Below are 19,521 nucleotides of genomic sequence, written 5' to 3' on the forward strand. Positions count from 1 at the left end.
TTACATTCTCAGTTTTATTGATGCTGCAACCCAAAGGTTAAGCAAGGAGGCAAAGTTTAATTACTACAGTTTATTCAAATGTCCTGTTGATGATTTATCAGCATTTGTGCACTAGAAGTTCATTCTAAATTAAGCATTTCATTTAAATAAAATGAAGGTGAAATACAGATCCAGATATCCATCATCCAGAGGTTCAATCTGAAATGGACAGCAAGGACACCATCAGAATTCGTTAAAAATCAATACAGTAGCATTCAAATATTTTAAATGTGTTTCTGAGAACTTGTTCTAACTGAAATATACTGTAGATGAACAGAATAAAAAAAAGGAACAGGATAAACATGCAACAAGTTAATCTGGCATTTGTTTCTGAAAATTAAAAATGTAAAAATGCTTGCAAAATTGCAACTTCGTACACTGGACAGTGCGTTCTTCTATTAAAAATATAGCATAGTTTTGGGCTCAGAATAGTCCAGCGGCCTAAGCGCTGCCACTATGATCAAGAGATTGCTGGTTCTAATCCCAGGCATGCAGCTTGCCATCAGCTGCCAAATCAGCCTTGCTCTCTCTGGGTGAGTAGATGGCGCTCTTTCCCCACATCACTCTAAAGGGTGATGTCGATCAGCACAAGGTGTCTGTAAGCTGATGTATCAGAACTGAGTCGCTGCGCTTTCCTCCGAGTGCGCTGTGATGCTACCCTGCAGTGCTGCATCAGCAGCAGTTTAAAAAGAGTCTGTGGCTGACTTCACATGTCGAAGGAGGCGTGTGCTAGTCCTTGTGTTGGGGCATTACTGGTTAACTTACTGTAAATGGAGGTGCTTTACTCAGTTTTCAGGAGAGAAATATGTGTAGATTAACATCCAGAATTACAGTTTTGTTTACTTTGCTTAGCTTTATTTAACTTAGTTACCCACCACCACCACGCAGCGGTGAGACCTGCTGAATTAGAAGGAAAACATGGAGACATCTCTGTTCCTTACTAGTGTCGCATAGTGCGCCTTATAATCCTGTGCGCCTTATGTATGAAAATAAACCAGAAAATAGACATTCCTTGATAGTTCGCCTTATAATTATTTGCGCCTTATAGTGCAAAAAATACGGTACTTGGTTTCCAATTATGCTTAACAATATTATTTCATAGTAAATGAGCTATAATACCTTTTATTTGAAGTTTCGCAGAGCACTCTGCTTTGCCAAAAGAGTTGACGGCCACCACTTTGTACTCGCCCTCATCATCAGGCATCACTCTCAGGATATACATGGAGCAAACTCCATGTACATTAGTAATATAATAGTGATGATTAGAGTCGATACAGATGCCGTTCTGGTACCAGGACACATTAGGAGCAGGGCATCCTCGAACAGCACAGGTCATGTAGCACTGGTAGCCCTTTGGTGGCATATGAACCTTCAGAGGAACCAGGATGGAGGGGGGTCTCTCAAATGTGATCATGGTTGAAACACCTGCAGATGGTGAAACTACCAAAGGAAAGTGCATTTAAGTTTATATTTTGCTTTGTAATGCATTCACTTAAGTGTACTTCTTCAGTTGCACTAAATCACACTTTAAAGTGCATTTCTTTTTAAATATAGATTTAAATAATACATTTGATTTTACGTTATAATTAATTATATGTTTGTTATAACATGTTTTAGTATGTTTAGAAGTACATATATATTTTCTCTAAACACACTCGAGAAATGTACTTAAGATGGAAAAGTACATACTTTTAGCATTAAAATCCATCCATAATTAATTACAAACCAAATGTACTATTTTGGAACAACTTATGGCAACTTAAGTGTATTTAAATTATAATTAAGCAATATTTAAATACAATTTAAAAGCATAAAGTTGTGCGTTTTGATTGTTTTTGTGCAACTTGGACAGTGGACGTTTTATGTGAATATTTTTATGCATTTTTAAACATAATTGTTAATACACTTGAAGTATACTATAAATGTACTATTTACTATTTTACTACATTAAGCACTATTTAATGTAATTTCTCTTTACTGATATATTGCTATTTTTTATAATTCCTATAAAAAAAAAAAAAATCCTAAGCGGTATCAAATCATACTTCAGAAAAAAATCTAAAATACTTTTTGCATACTACACATAAAATGACAATCAAATATACTTTCAATTAGGGATACCAAAATATGTAATACTTTAAAGGATAGGTATATAAAAGGTCGAAGTGCATTTTTAAAAACGTGCTTTTTTTTAAATAATGCCCTTTAGATGACACAATTTAATAAATTATGGTTAAATGTGCTTTACAATGTGAAGAGATGCATAAATGCCTTCATTTAAGTGTACTTCTTTAGTTGTACTAAACACACTTTGAAGTGCATTTCTTTTTAAATAAATACATTTTAAATAATACATTTGAATTTACTTTATAATGAAGTATACTTTTGCTATAACAGGTTTTAGTATGTTAAGAAGTACATATATTTTTTCAAAACACACTAGAGAAGTAGAATTTTATATATATTTCTTAAAATACATTTTAGGGAAATACAAAGAAAATATATTTAATGTTTATTTTTATAAAGTATTTGGTGAATTAGGTATCTTTACCTAATTCAAACATACTTTTAGTGCTCTTAAGTATACTCATTTTTTAGAAAGGTTTTATATCAAGGCAAAATTATGAATGTAACCACCACTACCCCCACCCTTTAACCCATAAGCAAAGGTTGTTGCTGACCTTTATCGCTGTTAACACCCCATGTTGGTGATTCTGAGGGCTCAGAGAGTCCCATATCGTTCTTGGCGTAGACTCTGAAGTGGTACTCTTGCCCTGATTGGACGTTGGTGGTGTGGGTTGTGCAGAAAAGCCGGTCAGCTATTGTGCGCCAAACACGAGAGTTGGAGTTATGTTCTTCTACCATGTAGTGCAGCCGGTCATCCAGCTCCTGATCTGGTGAAGGAGCCCAAGTAATGATGACCTTACCATGGACCCACTGCTCCAGTGAAACTGGGCCTGGTCGCTTAGGTTCATCTGGAGACATAATACAATACATAATTGTGACACCCTCATTTGATATCATATAGTTAGTGTAAAGACGTTCTATATATACAGTGGCTTGCAAAAGTATTCATACCCCTTGAACTTTTTCACATTTTGTGAGCTTTAAACTTCTCCACAACCTTATCTTTGACCTGTCTGGTGAGTTCCTTGGTCTCCATGATGCTGTTTGTTCACTAGTGTTCTCTGACAAACCACTGAGGCCTTCATAGAACAGATGTTTACATTTAGACTGAGACTAAATTACACACAACCTCACTATTAACTTATTCAGTGACTTCTAAAAGCAATTGGTTGCACTGAATTTTATTTAGGGGGCTGAATACTTTTACACATTACATTTTGTTTACATTTTTATTTTATAAAAATCTTGAAGACAATGTTTCATTTTCATTTCACTTCACAGTTATGTGCTACTTTGTGTTGGGTTATCACTTAAAATCTCTATAAAATACATTTAAGTTTTTGGTTGTAAGGTGGCAAAATGTGAAAGTTCAAGTGGTATGAATACTTTTACAAGCTTTTGTATACTTTTGTGTGCTTTTGTATACTTTTATGTGTAGCTTTTATACTTTTGTACAAATATAACTAATAGAATTTCAATTTCATTAGCTTAATATTACCTGTTACTCTGACTTCAATGTCAAAGCTAGCTTGACCACTGGAGTTTTTGGCTTTAATTGTATAGATACCAGAGTTTGCATGCTTTGAGTTGGGAATGACGAGCATGGATGTTCCCTCAGTGTTGATAATGTTAATCCATGGAGACACTGGTGCACCATCTTTTAGCCATGTAATTTCTGGTGGTGGAGATGCCTGTGTGCAATTTGAAGATTGGTGATAGCTTAAATGGTTAATTTGATTTAATAAATAGACATATTTAGCTAAAATCATGGTAAAAGCCTCTTGAGACATAAAGTTGGTGAAAATGCCATAACAATTCATAGTAGGAATTTGTAGTTTTCATTTACCTCATAATTAATTAGGATCCGGACTGAATTTCCAGCTCTCACAACCATAAAATCCTCCGGATCTTTGAAGTGAGGTTTCACTGAAGGCAAACACAATTACATGAGTTATTTTAAAACCCAATTTGACAATGTCTCATCCTAAAGCTCAATCCTATGTAATAGGCAGTGAGAGACAATGGGATTACTGTGACAATTCCAGGCGGGCTGCTCTGTATGTGGGCCACTAAAAAAGCAAAAGTAAGAAGCGTATTCTAGTATTCTCATTTTAATGTTGTGCATTGCTTCACAGCATCTGAAGTACATGGCCAGTAGCCAATCATAGATGTAGATATAGCCATATCCACAGCACAGAGCAAAATCACTACAACTGTGAATGGTAAAAACACAAGTTATGAGTGCAAAATGGGAAAAACATTTAAAAATTGCAGTGCATAAAAAAGAGTATAGTGTAACAAAACACAGAATAATTTTGAACCTAGCTAGTCCCTGTAACTTAATTGATCTTTTCACCATGTCAATTGTACCAATCATACAATCATACATAAAGTTGAAATATGTAGATTTAACTAAAAACTTATATGATTTTTCGGGTATATACTGTAGTTCGATTTTTTGGTAAAAAAAAATCAGGACAGCAACATGAGTACTAGGTAGTTTTAGTTTTTAATACACAAACATGTACCTGAACATGTAGAAGTAACATACATTATGTTGATTTAAACATTTATAGTTGCTTTAGTGGACCATGTCATTTTTGTAGTGTGTTATGACCATAATAACCAAATATTTAAACTTACTGTTAGGATTTTTAGCGCAGACCATCAGCGAGGGGCCACTGGGTTCTCCAGCTCCAGAGGCGTTAATAGCCGACACTCTGAACTCATATTCTGATCCTTCTGATACCTCCTTTACAGCATATTTCAGAGCTGAAGTAGAGCAGAGAAGCTTTTAGAACATAGCATTTCCATTCATGCTATCTTTAAATTTCGTAGTTTAATATTAATTTCTAGTGTAGGACTACTTTTTTAGGAACTTCTTAGTTTTTGTGGTGCCATTTTCAGAATTTCAAAAAGTTTCTTTTAATGATTTGCTTGTTTCTTCTATATAGAACAACATAGAAAACCAACTGAGTGCTAAACACTCAAGTGCACAGATTATAAGGGAAGTGCTTATCTCTAGTTGTGAAATGTTGATGCCCATATAAATTTGATTAAAATACCTTCAATAGGCTCATTGACAGGGTTCAAAGCTATCCATTGGTTCGTGTCTTTCTTGCGTTTCTCCAGCTGGTAACCGAGGATTTTTGTACCTCCATCCTTCTCAGGAGGGGTCCACTCTAAGTGTATACAGTTCTTAAAGGCACTGACCACTTTAGGAGGAGCTGGTGCTCCAGGGAACACTGTAACATGTTGACAAATATATATGACTTAGACTTATATGTGGGGAAAAGCCGTGTTTTGTTATCAGTGGAAAATGTTGTGTAGAAAAGGTTTTTACTCTCTTACACAAACTACCAGCCATGATGCTCCCGGTTTCCAGTGGCTCACTGATGCCCTCTGGGTTCTCAGCATAAATGCGGTAGATGTATCTCTTACCATGGGATACGTTTTTATCTCTGAAGGTTGTGCGATCGGATGAAACATCACTCATTTTCTTCCAGGTACTCTGCCCTACCTGTTGGCGCTCAATTATGTAATTTGTCACTTTTGAGCCACCTTCATCTTTTGGTGGGTTCCATTTAAATTCAATGATATTGTCTGTGCTGTCAATCAACTCTACTGGTCCTTTTGGTGGACTGGGCTTACCTGTTGAGGATCATAGATATATCAGTTAGAATGCAGTTCATTGGTTGACAGTATTAACTTGTATAATGGTAGCAAAGAAAAGAGCAGCATACTGAGCACAATAAGTGTGGATACAGCAGTAACCGTCCCAAACTTGTTTCTAAGTTGGATCTTAATTTCTCCAGAGTCAGACCGCAGGCAGTCTTTCATCACAAGGCGGCTGTGATTTGGTTCCTTTACCACTTTGACCCCACCACCATCCAGAAGTTCAGAGACAGCTTTAAACCACCTGATCTCCAAAGAGGGCTGGGGTGAAAATGACATCTTAAAGGATGCTGTTTGGCCTTCTTTTATAATCACAGGATTGGAGAATTTCTTTAAGTCATCAGCATCAAACTCTGGAGCATCTGAAATGCAGAAATGTGCCACAGTTATTTAGAAACATCAACATTACTCATTATTTATACACAGCAAATTTCTGGAGCAGGGGTGGGCAATATTGTATTGATACAATATATCATAACAGAAATATTGTGATATTAAAAATCCATATTGTGATAATAGGGATGTTCTGTCTTGAAAGTAGTCTATTATTTACAGTGAAGCTTTAAGAGTATTTATTGTATAATTGTTTTAGTTTGCAGTTTATATGCATGCACTAAATATTCTGCAATATTTTTTGCTGCATTATATTATTTTATGCTATATTATTTATTTTGCCACTTAATAATTATACTGTTATACTCTTTTACTACATTTCTGAAATCAGTAAATTATTTTTCTGTTTTCCTATATTTGCCAAGTATGTCATTATCACAAAAATACCCTGAAATATTGTGATATTATTTTAGAGCCATATCGCCCACCCCTATTCTGGAGTTGAAAATGGAATTCTAGTTACTTTTTTGCAGTTTCAACTAAACTTAAGTTCAGGGGATATTTTTTTTTACAGGAGCATAATTCAACTTTTGATGTTGATTCATTTCTGCTGCTTTGTTGCAACAATTTGCATTCACTTTGTTTGGGGTTTGGATGAGAGTTCACCCCATTACACAGTTACAGTTACATTACACAGCTGATGCACACAAGCAAATATGCCAGAATTAACCGTAACTTTTTTGACCTTTTTGTATTTACACAATGGGGATGCCACCCAACTCACTGTTATCATCAATGTATAGTCATTTCCAACAGAGCTATCTTCCTTTAGATGTCCATTTATTCAGTGCCTTGCCATGGCCTGGTGTGTTGTAGGCAATGGCAGCAAGTAACCATTATCTTTACTGCAAAGTGTGACTTCATGATTCATCCATCCGTACATCCATCCATCCATCCATACATCCATTCATACATACCACCAAGGGAAGGTAGCACTGGTGGACAAGACTACAAACTGCTACAACCTTTTTCAAAAAAGGAAATTCAGTAGATGTATTACCTCCAACTGCCAACATGGCATCCGTCTGACAGTCATTAACTTCAAATTGGTACTGCCCAGCATCTGAATCTTTGCAGCATTGAATACTCAATTTATGAGTATCCCCTTCTTTTGATGTAGTCAATCCAGGTTTTGAGGAGATCTAGTCAAAACATGTACATGGAAAAAAGAACAATTATATATGAGAAGATAACGAAGAAAAGAAACTAGAATGAAACTAGAGACAAATAAATGATTTAAATAAAAGTTCAAAAGTATTTGTAAAAACGCACCTTTTCTCCATCTTTAGACCAAATTCCATTATAGTCCCCAGAGGTCAGTTTACACATGAGTTCTGCAGGTTGGCCACGAATTGCGTATATGTCTGACATCTTAATTAAAAATAGCTGACCATCTAGAGTAAAGACATAGCTCATACATCATCACACATCATAAAAAATATCATAATGCATTTTATAGAGGCACTATACAGCTCTGAAATAAAATAAATAAGATACTGCTTAAAATGATGTGTTTCTTTAATTTTACCAAATTGAAAACCTCTGCAATAAAATCAAAAGGGAGATGGATGATTACAAGCCATCAAACCAAGCTGAACTGCTTGAATTTTTGCACCAGGAGTAAAGGCATAAAGTGATCCAAAAACAGTGTGTAAGACTGGTGGAGGAGAACATGCCAAGATGCAAGAAAACTGTGGTTAAAATCCAGGGTTATTTCACCAAATATTGATTTCTGAACTCCTAATAACTTGTTTTGTTTGCACTATTTGAGGTCTGAAAGCTCTTATTCTTATTCTTATTTTCTGAAAATTAGTGCTGTCAATGACATTTTTTATTTGGAATTTGGGAGAAATGTTGTCCGTAGTTTATAGAATAAAACAAGTCATTGTTTGGTTTAATTTTTCCTAATTTGTCTAATTAAAAAAACATTTTTGCTGACTATTTGTTTTCACTTTTACACCAATGCATTAATTAAATAGCTTACATGTATTTTGTCAATTATTAAATCAACTTCCCTGCTTTTAATTTAATATAAATGAGGAATGCAGACAATGGCAATTGACCTCCAGTGGCCTATAACTGTTTAGATGTGATTGCTAAAAGCCAGGTTAAAGTATGTAATGCTGCATCTAAGTTAAACTTAGAGAAAGAAGATAAAAAGCATGTACCTTTAAGTCCATCTTGAAGAGAACCATCTCCACCACATCCATCACTTCCTAATCCACCTCCTGATAATCCATTTCCAGTTCCTGACCCGTCTCTTCCTAATCCACTTTGTCCAGATCCATTTTTTCCTTGTTCACCTTGTCCAGAGCCGTTTCTTCCTAATCCTTCTCCTCCAGATCCATCTTTTCCTAACCCGTACCTCCCACCTTTGTCTCCTCCAGTCCAATCTCCAATGCCAGACCCACCACTACCACCATCAGCTCCAGCTGCTTTGGCTGCAGCGTTACTCTCAGCCTGACTTTTCCCCCCGGCTTCATCCCTCTCCTTCCTCAGCCTGGCCAGGCTGTTGGCATCATCTGCACCACTCTGTCCTCTCCGAAGGGCATTTGGATCATCTGCATGTAGAACATACCCATTGTGGAATAAATATGCTGTGTAGATTTATTATTTAATGTATAACAGATGAAGGAAAAAGAGGAAAAATTAGGAAACATACCCTCCACAGTCAGGGAAGCTTTGCTTAATTTGACACCAGCAATAGCTGCATAGACGCCCTTATCCTCTGGTGTACAGTTCTTTACCACCAATCTGTGAGTAAGCATGTCCTCTGATACGGTGATATTATATTTATCTCCATGCTCAACAGAGACATCTTTGGCACACCAGGTGATTTTTGGTGCAGGACCAGAGAGAACACACTCAAATAAAGCGTCCTGTCCTTCAACAGCCTTAGCATCTTTCAGCATACCATCAAATTCCACATCAGGAACTGAGGAGAGAGATTTTACATCAGATATACAGTAGATTAATGATAATTTAGTATAACATTTGTGGGTATGAAGTCATCCATACAGGTGCATATTAAGAAATTAGAATATTAAAGAAAAGTTTATTTATTTCAATAATTCAATTCAGAAAGTGAAACTCTAAATTAAATATTATATAGATGTATTATACACAGAGTGATCTATTTCAAGCATTTACTTTTATTTTATTGTTAATGATTATGGCTTATAGCTAATAAAAACTCAAAGTCAGTATCTCAGAAAATTAGATTATTATATAAGACCAATTGGTACTTTTGGCAGTGTTGGTCCACTGTGTTATATCAAGTCGAGTGTCATTGCAGTGTCTACCAGGAAATGTTAGAGAATTTCATTATGAATATGCAGATTTCATTTTCCAGCAGAACTTGTCACACTGCCCTCACCGCCAAAACAATTTCCTGAGACACTGACTTTTGGGTTTTCATTGGTTATATACCCCTAATCGCTAACATAAAAAGAAATAAATTACGCTGTGTGTAATGAATCTATATAACATATGAGTTTCAGATTTTGAATTGAATTACAGAAATATATATTTTTTTTTATTCTATTTTTTTAGATGTAATGGAAACGTATAGTAAGATATAGATCTGGAAAACAATAAGAGACCACTTAAAAATAATGAGTCTCTTTGATTTTACCCAATTGAAAACCTCTGGAATATAATTAAGAGGAAGATGGATGATCACAAGCCATCAAACCAAACTGAACTGCTTGAATTTTTGCACCAGGAGTGGTTATCATAAAGTTATCCAAAAGCAGTGTGTAAGACTGGTGGAGGAGAACATGCCAAGATGCATGAGAACTGTGATTAAAAACCAGGGATATTCCACCAAATATATTTTAGTACTATTAAAACTTTATGAATATACACTTGTTGTATTTGCATTATTTGAGGTCTGAAAGCTCTGCTCTTTTTGTTATTTCTGCCATTTTTCATTATCTGCAAATACATGCTCTAAATGTCATTGTTTTATAGTTTATAGAATAAAACAACAATGTTTATTTTACTCAAACATATACCTATAAATAGCAAAATCAGAGAAACTGATTCTGAAACTGAAGTGGTCTCTTATTTTTTTTCCAGAGCTGTATTAATATCAAGTACTTTATTCGCAATACAACAATTTTTGCTTTCTCCAAAGATTAACTAGGCTATCTTGCTGTTAGTTATGGATCATGTCTGTAAATCCTGAGTTATGAAACCTAGAATACCAACATCAGTATTGACCTTTTCTGTCCATGTAAGTGTTGATTGTCTGTACATAGTGCTAATATTAGCTCATACAGTTACATGTACCTACTTTTAAGGTCTGTTGAGAAAATGGTGGCATCCTCAACATCAACCTGATATAGTCCAGCATCCTGTAGGCCAACACTGTTAATGCTAAAGGTGTATTTATCACCAGCTTTGCTCATACTGTGTTTAGAAGAGTCATCAGCACCTTTGCTGTATTCAAGCTCCTCACCATCCTACAAAGAGATACTTAAAATGAATTCATTTTCTCAAATGTGTTTTAGTCACCAAATTTAAACAAAACAAACTAAACAAAAAAATAAATCACTGTTAGTAAAAAAATAGCTTCTAGTCTCACCTTATATACAGTTGTGGTCAAAAGTTTACATACACTTGTAAAAAAAACATAATGTTATGGCTGTCTTGAGTTTTCAATAAGTTCTACAACTCTTATTTTTCTGTGATAGAGTGATCGGAACACATACATGTTTGTCACAAAAAACAGTCATAAAATTTGGTTCTTTCATAAATTTATTATGGGTCTGCTGAAAATGTCACCAAATCTGCTGGGTCAAAAATATACATACAGCAACAAAATTTGTCAATTTTGGTGATGTAGCGAGTTGTGTCAATCAAATTAGCTTCATGTCATGGCCTCTTCACTTCTTGTAAGTGATTCTGATTGACTACAGCTGTTGACTTCTCATGAGCCCATTTAAATAGGGCTCATTTGACCCAGTGATTAGACTCAGCTACAAAAGCTACAATGGGAAAGTCAAAGGAACTCAGTGTGGATCTGAAAAAGCGAATTATTGACTTGAACAAGTCAGGGAAGTCACTTGGAGCCATTTCAAAGCAGCTACAGGTCCCAAGAGCAACTGTGCAGACAATTATACGCAAGTATAAAGTGCATGGAACAGTTGTGTCACTGCCACGATCAGGAAGAAAACGCAAGCTATCACATGCTGCCGAGAGGAGATTGGTCAGGATGGTCAAGAGTCAACCAAGAATCACCAAGAAGCAGGTCTGCAAGGATTTGGAAGCTGATGGAACACAGGTGTCAGTCTCCACAGTCAAGCGTGTTTTACATCGCCATGGACTGAGAGGCTGCCGTGCAAGAAAGAAGCCCTTGCTCCAGAAAAGGCACCTTAAGACTCGGCTGAAGTTTGCTGCTGATCACATGGACAAAGATAAAACCTTCTGGAGGAAAGTTCTCTGGTCAGACGAAACAAAAATTGAGCTGTTTGGCCACAACACCCAGCAATATGTTTGGAGGAGAAAAGGTGAGGCCTTTAATCCCAGGAACACCATGCCTACTGTCAAGCATGGTGGTGGTAGTATTATGCTCTGGGGATGTTTTGCTGCCAGTGGAACTGGTTCTTTGCAGAAAGTAAATGGGATAATGAAGAAGGAGGATTACCTCCAAATTCTGCAGGAAAACTTAAAACCATCAGCCCGAAGGTTGGGTCTTGGGCGCAGTTGGGTGTTCCAACAAGACAATGACCCAAAACACACATCAAAAGTGGTAAAGGAATGGCTAAACCAGGCTAGAATTAAGGTTTTAGAATGGCCTTCCCAAAGTCCTGACTTAAACCCCATTGAGAACATGTGGACAGTGCTAAAGAAACGGGTTCATGCAAGAAAACCATCACATTTAGCTGAACTGCACCAATTCTGTCAAGAAGAGTGGTCAAACATTCGACCTGAAGCTTGCCAGGAGCTTGTGGATGGCTACCAAAAGCGCCTAGTTGCCGTGAAAATGGCCAAGGGACATGTAACCAAATACTAATGTTGCTGTATGTATATTTTTGACCCAGCAGATTTGGTGACATTTTCAGCAGACCCATAATAAATTTATGAAAGAACCAAATTTTATGACTGTTTTTTGTGACAAACATGTATGTGTTCCGATCACTCTATCACAGAAAAATAAGAGTTGTAGAACTTATTGAAAACTCAAGACAGCCATAACATTATGTTTTTTTACAAGTGTATGTAAACTTTTGACCACAACTGTAGGTAAATGTTGCTGTTTGGATCTTTGAGCTTCATGTTAAATTCAAACTCAGCTCTTCCACTGGTTTTTATTTCAATCGGCTTTGTTTTTTCAACTGTTTCAACAACCTGTTAAAAATAATAAAAAAAGAAGTAAGTGGCGCATAAGATGCAGTTTAACTTCAATACTGTCTTTGATTGCAAAAGTCCTGAAACTTTTAATTGAACAGATACCTTTGCCTGCTCCTCTTCTCTCTCCTTTTTCATCTGATTAAGTTTTTTCAGCATCCAGCGAAAATCAGTGATTCCGAACTCACGACAGATACGCTCATAGTCTTTCTTCTGGGCGCTCAGCAGCATCTCCCAGAACTTTGGGTCGATGTCTCCTTCCTTCTTTGGCTTTTCTTTTTTCTTCTTCTTCACAACTCTGCATGAAAAAACAGAAGCTGAGCATTTTAGTCGTCCACTTGTCATAATACCTTTTAAATTTTGAAATTAGAAACATTTTGTTTTGCACCAAATAAACTTTTCTAGCATTGTTATGAGACCTTACAATGAACAACCATGTATCAACCATTTCTGCCTTTTGGTTATTTTTAGTTATTTTTTGTTTGTTTTTTAAAATCTGGGACCTTTTTACATAGACTTGTGTTTCTTCTTTTATTTGGAAATATAAATAAAAATAACTTACAGTAATAAAAAAAGAAAAATAACTGATTTACCCGAAAAGGGAGAAATTGTTGATACATGCTAAAGATTGTTCTTTGGAAAGGGTCAGTTTAAAAGTAAAAACTTTGCTCCTTGATTTAAATGACAGAAATCAGAGTGACTTCTTGGATGCTTTATACATCACCTGACTGTTGCAGGAACTGAATTTGTGGTGTTCCAATAGTAAGTTTGCATTTTAGTTATTTAGTTTTACCTGTTTAATTTGCTATCTGAAGTGAGGAAAACTAAGATTTTGAATAAAAAAATGATACATTACGTTGTTTTCTTGAGCATTTTTCTAAAGTCTTCAGGGTCATTTTGTGTATTATCTAAAAAAAGAAAGATGTACAATAAACGATAATTCATAATTCATATTTTAAATGTTAATGGTCTTTATACTGAACATTTTGTTGTTATAGCACATACCTTTCTTTTTCTTGAATCCAGCTGAAAAAGGGAGAAAAGGTTTACAGTAAGATTGAGTGTCTTTATACCATTATATTTTGTTATTAAGGCTTGGTGATATAACAAAAAAAACCTGTAGTTTTAAAATACATATAATAATATAATATATATGCGATGTGCACACTTCTGTACAAACTCCCAGCTCCACACAGCCTTCTGTGCTGCGTATTGTGATTAATTGCTTGCAAATTAAATTGGTGAGAAATTAGCATGATTTTGTAAAAGAACAGTGATATGCTTGTCTTGGCCAGGGCTTAATTCCTGTTTGCAAAGCCATGATTTATTTCTTAAAGGAAAAGCTATTTCTGTTTAATTATCAAAAAAAAAAGAATATATTTAACATCTAGTTAAAATCACAGTATTATAATTAGTTTTTTTTTCCATTCTGTTCAATTAATTAAAGTTAATTCAAGATTCTGTTTCTTTGGCAGTATCTTGTTTATCAAATATTACATAAATATCCATAACATGAAGCTTTGTCTTTACCTGTTGATGTGCTATAGAAAGATTTCTTACCCTCAATAACAGTCAGTGTGGCAGTGCAAACAGCTTTCCCAAATGAATTTGTAGCAAAGCACTTGTATGTGTCTGCTTGTGCTCCTGATACGTTTGGTATCTGTTCAATTAAAAAAACATTACAATTAATGTAAAACAATTATTTAAACATGTATTGTCAAATTACATCATTTAATTTAACCATTAAACCTTTGTACCTCTAAAATATATTCTCTGGACCTTTCATCATATTTTGGCTTGTATTTCTCTGGATCTGAGGCGTCTCCTTTGTTGCGTGCCCAGCTGACTGTAGGTGCAGGTTCTCCTGTCACTACTGCTCGAAAAACGGCATTTTTACCTGAACAAAAATGTGTTTAAGCATTGGTAACTGTGAGAATTTACAGGTTCTTTCACTTACAGAAACAGACATGGACATGTATAATTAATTATTTGCATCTAATAAATGAATTAATACTAAAATTTGTCAGGAAAACTGTGCCTATGCACATTATGCTCTACATTTGACTAAGAAAAAGAAGTCCATACCCTCTTGAACTGTGGCAGCGATGGGTTTTCTGGTAAAATCAGGGGTAGTTTTCCCGTGGGGGAGTTCCTGTACGTACTGCGTGATCATTACTCCAGGCACTTTGGATCTTTTCTTGATCTCCACTTGTAGGACTAGAATAGGAGTTTTAGAAATAAAAAGGTGTTAATTACATTTTTTTAAATACAGAGACCACTTAAAAAAAGTTTCTTTGATTTTACCAAATTGAAAACCTCTGGAATATAAGCAAGAGGAAGATGGATGATCACAAGCCATCAAACCAAGCTGAACTGCTTGAATTTGTGCACCAGGAGTGGCATAAAGTTATCCAAAAGCAGTGTGTAAGACTGGTGGAGGAAAACATGCCAAGATGCATAAAAACCAGGGTTATTCCACTAAATATTCTTTTTTGTTATTTCAGCCATTTCTCATTTTCTGCAAATAATTGCTCTAAATGACATCATTTTATATGAAATTTGGGAGAAGTGCTTTCTGTAGTTTATAGAATAAAACATTAATGTTCATTTTACTCAAATATATACCTATAAATAGCAAAATCAGAGAAACTGATTCAGAAACTGAAGTGATCTCTTTTTTTCCCACAGCTGTATGTGTTGAGTTGGAGGTAAACCCTATGGAAATGTCAGACTTGTTAGTTTTGTATGTATATATCTTTTGTCATTTTAAAAGTAAGATCATGGCGGCTTTTATAGTAGAATATACTTTTTTTTTTTTTACTTTAGCAGCCAAATGCAAAATACTCCACACACATTATTTAATTTCAATAAACTATGCTATTTATTTTTTGAAACATCATGTAAACAATTAGTTTTTATTGTATATTCAATAAACACATTAAGTGATTTTGCATAGAAGAATTGCATTTCCGTATCAGTTCACATATTTATTTATACATTTTTTTATCAGCCATTTTGAGTAAAAAAAAAACATTGAGCTGCATTTGTGCCTTACCTCCCCCAGCAGGAGCATCTGCCACCGACACCGACATGTCTGAAATACTGTGTTCTTCTGATGAGTGCTAAATAAGTTTAGAAAAGTAACATTTAGTAACACACACTTATCTTTTTGGGGACTAAATCTAACATTAATAATTTCTACAATGAAAAAAAAAAATTTACTTTAAATTATTGTTCTTTCATTTAAGGTAATTCACACAGTTTAAACACAGGGCATGAGTTAGTTACAAGGTTGTCATCTGTTGTCAGTGATGATGTGGTTAAAAGTAGAGATGCAGTAAAATGAAATGTTTTGGCTGAAACAGAACTGAACATAATGAAAACACTTGGCTGAAAAAATGATTGCAAAACAATTATTTTTTTATTTTCATTAATTTAGCCACTTTTTCCACTTTTGTATAAAGGAAATGGACTAAATGTATTTTGGACGGGTTGAGCCTGCCTCTGCCACTTAAAAATGTATCTTTTTATACAATAGAGTAAACACTGAAATATGACTTTAACTAAATTAGATTGATTAAATATTTTCAGTTTAAATTAAGTAAATTATTTATTTCTGCTCATTTGGATTTATTCATTTATTTGTTCTAATTTACTCACTTATTTATGCTGTATTCAATGCATCCTTGTTTTTAAAAATTGGAATGCATTGCTGAAAATCCAATTATTTCTGTAGTTTGTTCTCATATATAGCACATTAGTAAGTAGTTACAGAACTCACTGTTTGTTTGTACTGTGCATAGAAATAGTGCAGATGATGGAAATGGAAAAACTCTAATCGGTACGTTGCAAATCACTCAGCTGCACAGGGAAAGTTACTGGCCATCAGTAGCCAAGAAACCTTGTGGGTGCAAACATGTAACATGAAACTTTATCTGACAGCCATAATTCTCGGACGGTACCTCGGACGCCTCTGGGTGTGTCGTGATATTTCAACCTTGTATTCTCCAGGTAGTAAACGTCATGTAATCTGTCTTCAGCGGGATCATGGTGCTGACATATGGTTTTATAAATCATGCTCCAATTAAGATTACATTTCAGAATAAAATGTTCTTGCAAACAAAACTTGCAAACTAAATGTTTTTATTTGGCTTAATTACTAACAAAATGTTATTTTTCCCTCCATAGTGTGTATTGTTAAAACGTCTTTGCCATTTTCTCAGTATTTAACTGTTATACTGCTTAAGAAACCTTTACCTTGTTAAGATGGTGTTTTTTACATAATCAAAGTGTTGTATTCAGCCAGTGGCTCTGGAAACAGAATCCGTTTTAGATTTGATATGTATTTTATATGGAGTAATGCAAGACCAACAGTTAAACTTTTAATTTTAGAGTCCTGAATTTAACGAGATCCTTAGCGAAGTTTGCAAGCTGCAGGGGACAGTTATGATTTTGCGCTTGATAGGTCACAGACCTCATAAAGTCTAGTAGCGGGGATGTGCTAGCATATCCAATACCACTCCTTCTCTATCGTTCTGCTGTCTCACTAATACATGCTCTGCACAAAATTACTTGGAATTATCTTTGAATTGTATTTTCTGGGCTTCAAAGCAAAAAACTTTTTTATATTTTCCAATATTCGTAATTATTGTATTATTATTTCTTTAAAACTATATAAAACTTGACTCTGTAAGAATTTAAATGTAAGAAATCATTGGTTAATAAAAGTAGATTTTAATCATATTTCACTCAGTATTGGTATGCTTGTTACCATATGAAGTCAAATTTTCCTTTTTTTTTTTTTAGGTTAAACCATACTTAGACAATCATTTAAATTAGCATTGTGGTTTTCTGTAAATAATTGTAACACAAACTAAAATGTGATGTTTTTCCATACATATTTTGCCATTTTATATGTTTTAAGTATTAATTTTCCTCACTTATTAAAGTCACTTATTACTCATGACTTTTATTAACCCAGAACACTGATCCAATGTAATCGTCTACTATTCATCACTAAACTTTTGAACAGTGGGAGTAAATGTATCTTACAATTCATAATTTCGGTCGTGAGCACTTGTGCAAAATATGTGTACAGTCTAGGGCTGTTGATGGATTTCAATAAAACTAATCGCACAATTTACTGCAATTAATGATTAACTTTTATTAATTAAATTTTATTAATGAATAAAATAAAGGTAAAAAGGTAAAAAAAAAGTATTACTATAAGATCAGCACAAGGGAACTTTTTATATTGAAATATGTTTGTTTTTAATTATTAATTTTGATTGGTTTATTCATTTTTACACAGTTTGTTCTTAGTGAACTATGTTGAATATTAAAAAAGTCAACAACATCAATGCAGAATATGAAAACGCAGTAAGGAATCTCATTAAGGAGATATACAGGTAAATTAAACAGGCGGAAAAGTGAGCATGGCAAACTTCACAGAAGATTGTTGTTTTTTTTTATAAACGTAACATTTTTATGTTGTAGGGAGTTAAATTTAATAAATGAAACAAGAATTGTGCATTAGAGTGTGCATCAGTGTCGTCTCTGTAGAGGATGTGCACTTACTGTACCTACTTATAGGAGATACTTCGACCAGAAACATTAATGTACATACATATACATATAATACATATATATTTAACTGTACATAATGATTGGTACCATGCCCAGTGAATTAATTTAGTTACTAACCTAGTTCTGACCAAGGTAAAAAAAATGAACTAATATAATACTATATTAAAACAATATTAATTAATATCTTCCAGTCAGTTCGGTCAAACATTTATATATATATTTTTTTGTAAAACCCCAAATTCCTCTCTGATCTTGGGAATGACAAAATTTAAACATTGATTTGAACACTGATAAATATCTAGGCAATGTTAAAAATAATGGATAGAAGATGGACTCACCTTAGTACTTTGAGTTTTTCTTTCTGTAACTGGTGTCTTTAGGGGCGGACTCTTCTTTTTACTCTGTGGTAAAATATTGGGTATCCTTACTGAATCTCTGCATATGGTTATCTCCCACCCTGTATGGGCTTTTATTTGTTTTGGCTTACCCAAGCAGTGAGGAGGAGTTTCTGTATGTGAACCATGTATATTTTTACACTAATTAGAAATGAGAGAATTAAAATAATGAGAGAACAACGTTATTGAATGGTTAATTGCAATGATACAGAAGATTTTTATTCTTACTGTTGTCAACCACAAAAATATATAAAATATACCACATAATGACTACACAAAACTATAGACACTACATCTAAACCTTATCTCCCTTAGTTATTATTATTATTTCATTGTTATTATACGATGTTAATGCTATTTATTATATTCTCAATCATGTTCAATAGCATTTAATAGTTATTACACTTAATTGCATTGAGTGTGCTGTGCCATTATAAATGGTGTAATGTAATAAAAATGAATCAAAGGTATGGGCATGTTGGACAATAGTATTTGAGTTATCAATTTTGAGTTGATCATTTTATTATCTGGTGCCAGCAAAACAATCAGGTGTAACTATTTAAGTTAAAAGGTAGAATTGTAGTTAACACAATGGAAAGCAGAATAAGGTAAAGTTGTTAGTGTTGATTCTAATCCTATCTTAGGACAGATATGCATATGAGCTGGTGCACTTCCATTTACTGCTTCTAGAACAGGATTTTATTTCATATGGGCTGAGTAGAACAGGCTTCACATTCCCAGACAGTTGCTCTCGTAAGTTGGAGCCAGGTGGTCAGATAGGCCATATGAGAGTAAAACTGTCGAGTAAAACTGTCCTCTGAACACCATGGTGCAGATTTCCAAGCAGCGATAAGGCCTAGGCTTGGACAGCATGGCATTTTCAATAGAGATTTCCCAAGATTAGAGTCAGGGGTGTCCAAACTTTTTTTGTTGGGGGCCAGAAGGAAAATAT

At 34.5% G+C, this 19,521-nt stretch overlaps 1 protein-coding gene across 1 annotated transcript; it reads right to left on the reverse strand.

Annotated features, from left to right (window-relative positions):
• On the reverse strand, positions 1-15,680 carry LOC103031522 (immunoglobulin-like and fibronectin type III domain-containing protein 1). Its single transcript, XM_049479627.1, has 21 exons — positions 15,644-15,680; positions 14,674-14,805; positions 14,346-14,485; positions 14,149-14,248; positions 13,594-13,614; positions 13,445-13,496; positions 12,694-12,886; positions 10,532-10,700; positions 8,897-9,169; positions 8,403-8,831; positions 7,507-7,628; positions 7,235-7,376; positions 5,910-6,203; positions 5,527-5,817; positions 5,232-5,411; positions 4,810-4,938; positions 4,013-4,092; positions 3,665-3,857; positions 2,721-3,014; positions 1,159-1,479; positions 1-198 (listed from the first exon to the last, which is right to left on the reverse strand). Exons 1-21 carry the CDS (start codon positions 15,678-15,680, stop codon positions 194-196), a joined length of 3,597 nt encoding a protein of 1,198 aa, XP_049335584.1. The 3' UTR covers positions 1-193.
• Between the last annotated feature and the right edge of the window lie 3,841 nt (positions 15,681-19,521).

This window comes from Astyanax mexicanus, chromosome 5, assembly GCF_023375975.1.
Source record: "Astyanax mexicanus isolate ESR-SI-001 chromosome 5, AstMex3_surface, whole genome shotgun sequence".
Taxonomy (NCBI): Eukaryota; Metazoa; Chordata; class Actinopteri; order Characiformes; family Acestrorhamphidae; genus Astyanax; species Astyanax mexicanus.